The sequence below is a fragment of the Rhipicephalus sanguineus genome, chromosome 2 (assembly GCF_013339695.2).
Source record: "Rhipicephalus sanguineus isolate Rsan-2018 chromosome 2, BIME_Rsan_1.4, whole genome shotgun sequence".
Lineage (NCBI taxonomy): Eukaryota > Metazoa > Arthropoda > Arachnida > Ixodida > Ixodidae > Rhipicephalus > Rhipicephalus sanguineus.
Window position 1 is genome coordinate 125,678,240 of NC_051177.1, and position 10,712 is coordinate 125,688,951.

The 10,712-nt window shown below is 43.5% G+C and overlaps 1 protein-coding gene across 1 annotated transcript in view; it reads left to right on the forward strand.

The window, feature by feature from the left end:
- LOC119383636 (syndecan) overlaps positions 1 to 10,325 on the forward strand; it is a 134,176-nt gene extending 123,851 nt beyond the window's left edge. The window contains exon 6 of the mRNA XM_037651904.2: positions 6,844 to 10,325. Within this exon, the coding sequence (XP_037507832.1) occupies positions 6,844 to 7,013 (170 nt within the window). The 3' untranslated portion in view covers positions 7,014 to 10,325. The remainder of the gene's footprint in view (positions 1 to 6,843) is intronic.
- The last annotated feature ends 387 nt before the right edge of the window (positions 10,326 to 10,712 follow it).

The window sequence follows — 10,712 nt, forward strand, 5'->3', positions numbered from 1 at the left end:
AGAATAAGATAGCGTTGTCAGGCCCTGTTCATATCTTTCTCATTTGCTTCATGGTGAACAGCCTAACTAAGCTGTGTTGCGGAGTACTCCCTACGCTACAATTCACTATTTTGCGAAGTAGCAGAGTACCTACCATGCTTCTGTAAAGCAACACACACAGTATACATAGCAGCACACTTTGTTGATGTGGCTTCAGATGACGATAAGGAAATTTGGCTAAATAAGCTCATTGTACTGGGTAGGCAGCTTTAAGCAATCTACTTGTCACGCACTTTACGGGTGTAGCACCTGGTGAGGTTCTACGCTTTTGCCACACAATATCTGTTAACGTGACTCATTGCCCAACATGACTCCTATCCAGGGTCTTTTCCATACGCAGTTTCAAGCACTGGCATGGCTCTGTGGTAGAACACTTGACTGCCACTCATTATTCCCGTGTTTGATTCCTGCTCAAACCCTGATTTTTCATTCTTTGCTCGGAGACACTGCTGTCAATGCATTTCTGCGACACACGGTCTTTAGCGATATCTCGATAATAAAGGAGAGTGGCTTTTCACTACGCGTCTGGAGTGTGTGTCTGGCAGAAATGGTGCTGTAGTGGGAGCAGCAGAAGGCTGTGGCATACTTGAAGCACTGTTTGGCGTAGACATGTACACGGTAACCTGGACGTATTATACAGCACGAGGCGTAAATTGACAGTTGCACTATTGATTCCTGTCATTGCTTGTTCTAGCTTCGTTGTTACAATTAAGCTGCCTCAGGATGAGTATATAGGCTATTAGCAGACTTGGTTATCTGAGATATGCTTCAGCATTATGCATCATCTTGAAGGAATACGAACATGTTGAGATTGGCCAGGTAAAAAATTGCTTTGTCCAAATCGTGACAGCATATTGATAGGCTGCATAAAGGAGAGACATGCCATGCTCTATGGTGGGTAAGCTATTTAGCATAAGTGAATTTCTTTGTGTTCATTTAGGAACCCGGCCTTCTGCACAGCAGCAGTGCACCAGAATCGCCTAGATAAGCCTCCATTTAAATCCCTCTTTACAGTTGTAAGGACAACAACTTTGCAGACAACTGTTGTCTCGTGCTTTGAACCACGTTGTTTTGAACCTACAACAGATATTTTTTCAATTGAGTGTGGTTAGCATTCAGTGGCATTCAGAGAATGACAAATCTCGGAAATGCCAAGGCTTGAAACATCACTCATCTGCAACCCAGTATGCCAGGAAGCGTTGGGTAGCAAAAGCAGCACCACATTGTGTTGGAAATGGTCTTGCAGAGACTCAGTTACAAGGAACTTTGTCATTATGGCTTATTGTCCACAAAATGTGTCCTTGCTTGCTCAAGGCACATTGCTGAGCTTGTCGAATCCCTGCATTTACTGAATCCGTTGATTGAAGCAGGTTGGATAATCTGCAGAGATTTTTTAGACTAACACCCTATATCCTATATCTTGGAAGCAGCTTGCCTTTCTTAGTGTTAAAAATGGTCTAGATTTTCCATGTTCACTGTACAACACACCGGATGTGAAATCTAGTTACCCAGAATACCCTTAAAGGGACACTAAAGAGAAACAATGAATTGGTTTAGATTGATAAAGTGTGCTCGGAGAACTCTTGCGTAGTTTATTTCACCGCCATAGGTTTATTATTAGCGGAGACAACAAAGTTCACAGTTTCATCTTTAAATTTCGCGCCGAACTTTGTAATTCGTGACGTAAAAGATTTAAAAGAGCATTTAACGTATTTTGGTGCCACTGGCTCGACGAAATTTCCACAAACTCCTTATGCCAAGTCTCTGGCCCCCTCAGAGGACAATGTACTTGGATTTAACCGATTAGGAACTACGTAGGCCCAAGCAGGCGCCGTCCAAAATATGTGACGTCACGTCAAATGGTGCGGGAATTCCAAGGTGGCGTCGCCACCTGTATTTTCTTTTTGCACGTTTTCTCGCTTATTAAGTCTTCTCGCAGCAAGCGTGGTGTTTTTGGTATCGTGGAAGACCACTTTACTAATGCGAGAAAAATCGTTTTGCTCTTTAGTGTCCCTTTAAAAGTGTGACAGAAGAGCCATCGCTGCATCTTAGTCTGTTAAGTATAGCACACGTATAAATGGGTGGACGTAGCTTCAGCTTCCTTCAATGGCAAGTTGCCTTATTGAACATATTCAATTCTGTTCCTCTGTGTTGTTTATTCCGGTTTCATTTAAAGCCACACTTATTTACCTTTGTGCTTTCTTTGGTTTCCATCCCTCTTAGCTTCAGATGTTAGGGTTGCTTCAAGATTATTTGTTGCGCAGCAGTCAGCCTTATGTGTGTTTGTCGGGGCTTTCCATACGTTAGTACACATTTCTGGGCAGTTAATATGCACTTAGTTACCAAAATTTTGGCGTGGCAACAGATGACAGACGAAAGAAGCAACATGCAGAGGCACAACATAGTGTGCTTATATAATTATGCTACTTCTGTCCTTCACGTTTTGCTGTGCCACAGCTGTGTCAAGTAATTTCCATAGCTTCTAGTTGAACTTTTTGCTTAACAGAGCAGATTTTTTATGAAAATGAAATTGTATCAGGCTACCGATACCGTAGGCAATGTCAGGTGGTAAGACAGGGAGTGACTGTCTTACCACCTGATGATGAGCGCCACGAGACAGGGAGTTCATCTTGTGCCTGGATCGTTTCTAATCCTTCATCACATTAAGTGATGCACTAGTTAATGTTGTACGTAACATGTGCTGCCATTTGAGTGAGATGGTACAAATATGTGATGGAAAAAGTGATACATTAACCCAGATGGAAACAGTATAAACTGGCTACTCTGTGTCTGGTCTGCTGAGTTTGCTTCTGTTAACTCAACCTGAATGGGACCAACAAAATTCGTCAAATCATCTGGCCAGTAGAATTAGTAAATGAGAGTGAAGGAAACTTCTCAACGCACTGCTGATTCATTTGGAGATACAGTTGAAACTCAATCTAACGAAGTGGTGGGGACGTTTGAGTTATTTCATTAAATCGGGAAGTTCGCAAAAGCGAGAAACAGATTTTAGTCTCTTAGAAATCTAAAATTGTTACATAGCGACAATCAAAAGCTACCAGGGAGCAACATGGGAGCTACCTCCCATGTTGCCTGAACAAAGGGGGGCACCATGTCCGGGCGATGCAAGCCAGAAAGACTGTTACGTGAAACAATGACAGTTGAACAATATGCGGAGTAACGAATATACTGTGTGAGCAGGGTGAGCCAAAACGTTGCAAGGAGACGATTAGTGCTATGAAACCGTGAAACCAACCATCGCCTCCTGTTGCTTCATCCGGTACGTAAGAGTGCTACCGACTGCAGAGTCCATTGCTCAATGCATGGGCGCGGCATGCAGCCTCATCAAACTAGAGCTCTAGAGCAGTGAGCAGGGCGCCTAGACATTTTAATGCGATAGCGTTAGAGCGCACGCTCGAAGAAAAACCTATCTCTGCAAAATTAGAAGCTTTCTGCTCGGTAATTTTGGGAAAAACTTCGTTAACGCGGGTTTGGTTGCCAAGCTAGTTCATTAATTCGGGTTGTTGATAACACTGAGGCTTATGGGCGCCCTCTCCCTTCGTAGATTGACTGTTGTCCCCCTTTCATAGAATTTTCGCCCTTCAACGTTCTCTTCAATAAATTGAGTTGATAGTTTGCGCTTGTCGTGTTCATTACGTTCACCGGTCCTATAGCTTTGTTAAGTCTCGGTTAACTGTAGCGCAATTCCCCTCCAACATGTACAACCAACTAGCCCAATTTCTAACTTTGCTGATCTTGTATCTTAAGATACACGACACATTCTTCAATGTATCGGAAATACAGATACTGATACACGTCTTGCGAGACGTATCGCGATAAATGTACAAGATACACAGTGTATCTAAGATACATGTATCTTCGATACTGCCCAGCACTGCCTGCTATGCATAAGTGATGTGGTCATTCTTTGCTGCTGATCGTATCAGGGGATCACATTATTGCACTTCTGCTGTGCAGCAGTGCGTATTATGTGAAGGCAAAGCGTATTTACAATATAGTATATGTTATATAATAATATAACAATATGACCCCAGAAGCAAAGCCATAGCAGGTTTTTCAACTATAAAACACGATACAGTGAAACCTCGGTGATACGATCACAGCTCGTACGAATTTCGGTGTGATGCGAATTTTTCGTTGGTCCCGGCCAAGGCTGATTGGCTTGCAGCGTAATGGAGTACGGTTGTTGTGAACAGATTTTCACGCAGCGACGTTTGATACGAACGTACGCTACCGCCCAGGTACGAAGAGATGCTTTCCACGCTGTTGCGGAGGACGCGCCAAGCACGTGCGAGCGCGGTAACGCAAGCGTGGGCATACGCGCCGCACCGCCAAATTGTCAGAATCACGTAGTAAGACAAACACTTTTCTAAAGGTAGACAAGGACCGAAAGAAGTCGAGGACGGTCTTGACGAAGAAGTCAGGCCTCACAACGTCAACGTACGCGACCGTTGAGGTCGCACTTGTGCGGGCACGGTCTTAAATCTTTCAAAAAACATCCCCAACACCTATGCGATAACAAAACCAGAACACAGGAACGTGGTTCTGTAATTTTGTGGGCTTGATCCATCGCGTCAAAGCGCTTTTTTTTTTTGTTACTTTTGCTGCAGTACTGCGGTGTCATGCAAAAAAGCGTACTAAAATTTGGAAGGGGCTACTGCTGTCGCGGGTCACAACGCACCTGGTTCATAATTAAATACGTGCGTACGGACCGTATATTTATGAGTGGTGGTATGATTGCAGACATCTAAAAACTTAACTGACAGTCATTCAGGGTTCTTCCTGATGTTGCTGCGGCCCTAATAAAAAATAAATGAAAATGTACTCCAGCGTTCTTTTGTCGCATGGTAATTTTCCATGCTTTCAGTGATACGAATTTCGGATGATTCGAATATTTTTGGTGGTCCCGTGAGATTTGTATCACCGAGGTTTCACTGTATTCCCTGATGAACCTATGGAATGAACTGCTTTGTATGCTATAGCAGTTCGTGCCACAACATTTCTCATGTATCGCTTGAGCACCAGGCTGCAGTTTAATTTACCGGGCCACATTTCAACGAGGTCGGAATGCAAAAATGCGCGTGTGCTTAGGTACAGGCACTCATTAAAGGGACAGTGAGAAAAATGATTTCGCTGCTTTTGAATTCAGCTGCTGGTGTTTTGACAGTCCAAAAAATGAAACTTGACTGTCATTTTATTTATTTTATTTACCCTCGGGGCTAAATTGCACTGAGGCTGGGGAGTGGTTACAGTCAGTATGAAAAGAAACATGAACACTGAAGGCATCAAAAATGAAATTTTCTGTCAGTCACCTAAATGTATATACTAAGCAATCTTGAAGTCCTCTTGAACAGCCATGGTGGCCATTTGCAGGAAGGAGATTCCATTCTTCTTCAGTATGCAGTAATAATGACTGAAATACTATTAGTTTTTGATGATTGAATTTGACCCTTGCAATTACAGCTGAGCCTAGGTATTACTTGGGACACGCATGATGGGGAGAAAAATTGGTTGGTGTCGTATAGCATCATGGTGGAAAATACGATGAAAAAGATGAGTGATTTTGTAAACGGCGTATCAGAGACTACATTTTAAGGCTAGATATCTTACTAATCCTGCTGGTAGCTCTGCCATAGTAATTTCATACAGTAAGGTGAGCCAAATTTTTTTGCATCATTTCCAATGAAGTTTTCATTGCTCAGGTCCCAAGTTGATGCAGTGTACTCAAGTTTAATGGGTTAGTCCACATAAAGAAAGCTTTTTATTTCAGGAGGGCACAAGAAAAACAGTTTGCTCTGGGAGGCTACGGAGGGCTTTGTTGGCATTTTTAGTTGCCTACATAGTTCATGGCAATTGTCAGAGTAAGGTCAGCTAAAATTGTGATTAGTTGCCAATAAGAACACACACCTTGAAGAGCGTTGTTAGGCAGTTTTAGAATAGCGTACGCAAAGGTAGCGTTCGTTGCGTACGCCCGCTATATCAGTCACTTCACAGGGGACCGCAAGAGGATAGCATACGACACATGCACAGTTGCAGCAAACTCTCATGCAAAGCATTGCGTACGCTATTCTAAAACTCCCTAGTGAGCTAATGGTTTCGCAGTTAACCAGTGAAATTGGGTTGTGTGGGTATATTTACGTTAATAAATGTTCAGTTTTATGCACAATGTTTTGCACCAGTTAAAGCGTCAAAATCAGATTAAAGGTGAGTTTAGTCACTAGTGACTTGTTTTGCAAAAGATTATCCTTATGATGCAAACATAACAGTATAGTTCTCGGAGTAATTTTCCAGTCTAAACTGATTTAGTGCTTCTACTTGGAGCTCCTTTAAAGAACTTGAGGTGGTTAAAATTGATCTGAAGTTTCTTACTGTGGTGTACCTCATAATTCTCCATTGGTAAGAGCATCGGGCACGTAAACCGAAGATTGCAGGTTCTGTCCCGGCCAGCCAAAAGTTGTCGTTTTCGTCTACTTCACTTTCACAATCTTTATCGCAATTATTACAGTACATTTAAAAAAACAGTACAATTAACCGTCCCTCTACCTTCCTTGGCTTCATTATCTGCTGGTTTTCGTTAAGGTTGTGTCAAACACAGAAATGAGCCCTCAAATTCCCTTCCTTCATTCGTAATTGTATGTCTTGTCATCATGTCTCGTGTAAGTAATCCTGATCTGTTTATTGCAGCTAAAGTGCACTACACGGAGCAGCCTTCCCAATTGGTGTTCTTGAAATTGCTTGTACTCCATGGGTCTGTCAACCTGTGTCTTTCATTCCTCTATGCAGCGGTGATCGGTGGTGCCGTCGTGGGCCTGTTGTGTGCCATCCTGCTCGTCATGTTCATTGTCTACCGGATGCGCAAGAAGGATGAAGGGAGCTACGCCCTGGATGAACCCAAGCGGTCACCAACAGTCAACTCTTACATGCGTAGCAGCAACAAGGAGTTCTACGCCTAGAGACGGATCACCCCCGACACACGTGCAAAAGGACACCTCCCCTCCTCCTCCTCACTTGCCTCTCCCCGCATCTCACGCAGCACCCAAGGGGGGGCAAACCGCAAACTCCTCGCACGAAGGCGTCATCAAATGCCGCAGCTGCGGAAGTTTAACTAGAAAAAGATGCGTACGGTTTGCCACGCGCGCTCCCATGCTTCCCTCCCCCTTTTTTCCTCTCCACATAGAGTAACTTTTAACAGACTTCTGTTTTCTAGTTTCGTTCTCATGTTCCTTGATCCCGTTTTAACGTGAAAGCATATTCTTAAAGAAAAAAGACATTTTAAAGAATGTTGGGTTTGTTGTGCCTTATAGTTGTCACTCGATGTAATGAATTTTTTTCTTACATTAATTGACTTTTTTTTAACATCACGTGTCATCGTCCCGATGTGCAGTGCAGTCAATGACAGCTCCTTCCTGTTGGCTCCGCATGCAGTAATATCATGCCAGCTGGAACTGAAAGGGGCCTTTCATTCAATGCTGCCTGTTGAGTGCAGCATGAAGGGTGTCTCTCCTATAGTGCCATTTATTTAAGCCTTCTTACTTATATAGGCCACAACTTTAATGCTGTGGTTTTTTGTTCAGCGCAAGCTCGCTGTCGGGGAGTAAACAGCGGGAAAAATCTAGTGCCAGGACTCGTCCCCACACCTGGCCCGTAAAGGTGTATTGGCAGTCAAAACAGGAAAACTTAGCTGCATTGTTGCAGCTGTTGCATCAAGGCACCAACAAGGGAGTGCTTGCTGAAGCAAGCTTTCACCTTGTTCTCGGCTCGGGAAGGTGGCTACAGCATCAGCTCTAACGTTTTTCCTGTTTGCTCTACCTTGATAGCAGTGTCATAAAGATGTCCAGTTTGTACATTCCAGCTGCTGTCGGGATGGGTTTCTTACTGTCGCGCAGTGTCCATACAGTGACAATGTTCCTTACATTTGCAATGCCCCGCTGGCAATCGGTCGGATTCAGTTGCAGACTGGCCAAAAGCTGCGCGATGTTACAAATGCCATGTGCAATTACACATTACACTTCTAAGTTCTGTGGGATCTTGGGTTGGCGTCTCATCGATGACAAAGCAGACTACCCACACCCCACTGTAGAACACGCAGGTCGTTTCGTGGAATCGCGTGGTCTCTCATCGGTGTACTTTTTACGAAGGCCCCAATGCTCTGTTCCCTGCCAAGAGTGCACGTTGGCGAGCTCGTATTAGGCTCTGCACGTGTTCACAGACCAACGGTGTGTGTGTATGTGTAAAGCTCAGGTGTGTGCCACAAGATGAGTGCAAAGTGTAGTGTTCCTCTTTCCCCCCCCCCCCTCCCCCACTGTTCCTCTTTGCATAACTGTGTATCGTTGTGCTGTGCACCAGAAGGCCTCCCATCCTGACCAAGTCTCAATTGCTGTACATCAGTTCAGACTAGCAGGTGACAGTTTCAACTTCAGCATGAAACGAGAATCAGGCTCTCTTCAAACATCCATACTTTCAAAAGGCCCTTAAGCTTTTTCTGTTGCATTTTTTTGCTTTTCCGGTGCTGTTGCTCCCAAGATAAAATGATGCCTTGGAAATGCAGTGTTCAAGAATGTCTTGTAATCTAATCGTTCAGCAAAGAGCAGTAGTGGATAAGTAAATCTGGAAGACTTTCTAAAAAGTGCTGCTGCACTTCACAGATGTTCGATTTTTTAAGCTACAATTGGTTCATACGCACTGCACTGGTCAGGGTGGGCTGAACTTTTTTAAGCTCTGCGAGAACACTTGCCATGCCTGCAACCTGCCCAAGATGGTTCTTTTTCTAGTATCCCCGTGTGCCTAGCTCCCTCTCCTCTCACTCGAAGTGCTTGTAGAGTTTTGTATCGCCCATTTTTTCTTTTCTATACGATATACACATATACACGAATGGGATGTGTCGTGCAAGTCTGTGTGTGCCTGTTTGATTCACTCTGTGCAAGAAAGGCCTGGCTGTAGCTTGAAAATCTGGGATTGAATGGGACATCGGTGCTTTTCAAATAGAGAAGAGCATTACCATTATCTCACTGGAGCCCACCTGCCCACGCTGTCTGGGCCCCTCTTATGCATCTAGCCTTTTCGTAACGGCACATCTGCGTCCCGTCTCCCCCGACAGCCCTTGTTGTTCCTTGTCTCGCTTTCTTTTTTTTTTTTTGTGCGCGTGTTTAGCCTTCACGAGGCCTCCTAGCTGTGTCCACCCGCTTTCCTCTTTCTTGTACATACTTCATGAACCGAATCATCCCATGCGTCCCGAAGAAAGCGAATGCAAAATAACTGCGAACAGCCATGGGAGCATCCGGTACGAAGTTTAGCGTGCCTCGTGCGCTTTTTGCCTTGACGATACTGCTTTGAAACTTCTGTCTCTGGCTTGTCTTTTTTTTTATGTGCCGCGCATGTTGTTGTCGTTTTAGTGCATAGTGTGTTCAAAGAGCCTGTAAATACTGTACACTTCTCCAAAATTCGCTTAAGAGATACCCAAGCTTGTCTTCAACATTGCGAGAGTAGTATTCTTTTATCAAACTTTGTATGTGTGACCAGTGAATGTTCTAGCAGTTTGTGTGTCTTCATAAGGTGGGGTCATCGAGCGATTCCTTTTTTTTAATACGGTGTCAAATTGCCTCTGTATTTACAATTTTAACTTCCTTAGCGTTATGCAGTCGTGAGCAAATTTTTTTGTTTCGCTTGTCTTTTCGTTTTGGCCCTACCATGGGTTTCCGTCTGGACTGCAGTATATGAACAGAACATTGGATATTTCTATTAAATACCTTTTAAGGTTCTAGCCTTTCTTGAAGAATATTCTTAAATGCTGTTCTATATAGTTGTTTCATTTACTTTTTTTTACTACAAAGCGTTAACGGTAAATTGCAGCATCATGCACAGGCTTCAGTTCTTTGCATTTAAAATAACCCTATTCAACTTCTGTAATTCTTTTTTTTCTGTGCCTGTTCACTGCTAGAATCTTAATATATTGTATGCAAAGAGTGCGTGTTGTTGTACGGTGTTTTCACACATCCACATGCAACTGCTGCAAAGCAATTTTTTGTACATGTTTAATTTAAGAACGTCGCTGCATCAAAGACCAAACAGTAGCTTCCAAGACGTACCAAAACAGTGATGTGTCCGCATTAGTCATCTTGGCTAGCTTTTCAGCGTAACTGCTGACAGGCTCCAAAGAGTGGCACAGTTGAAGACACTGGTCTCGACCTTGTATTGCTTCGAAAACATTTTTGTACAGAAGTTTTCATAGTTGTCAATACAATAAATTGATGGATTTACAAAAAAAATGTGGTGAAGCTTGTCACTTGTCCTGTGTAGTTGTCAGCTTGTCACACTGGTCTTTATGCTTTACTAGTGTGTGGCTGGTGTTCCAGCGTTTGCAAGCGAATCGGCGTAGGCACTGGCAAGTATCCGTTTATGCTTCTAATTAGTTAGAAAAATATTGTCCATAGCTCTTATGTAAAGATCACGTGTGCGTCCGAAGAGTACACACGAGGGCTGGGGTGTGGAATAAGGTAACGAACACGGACTATTTTCTAGGAATGTGCTAATATTCGAACGAATATTACAGTATTCGAATTCGCTTCGATGCGGACTTAAATTCGAAACTCGAAATGAACGAATGGGCATATATTACAAGGGTGGCGGCTTGGGCTAGTTGGTAGGTCACGACA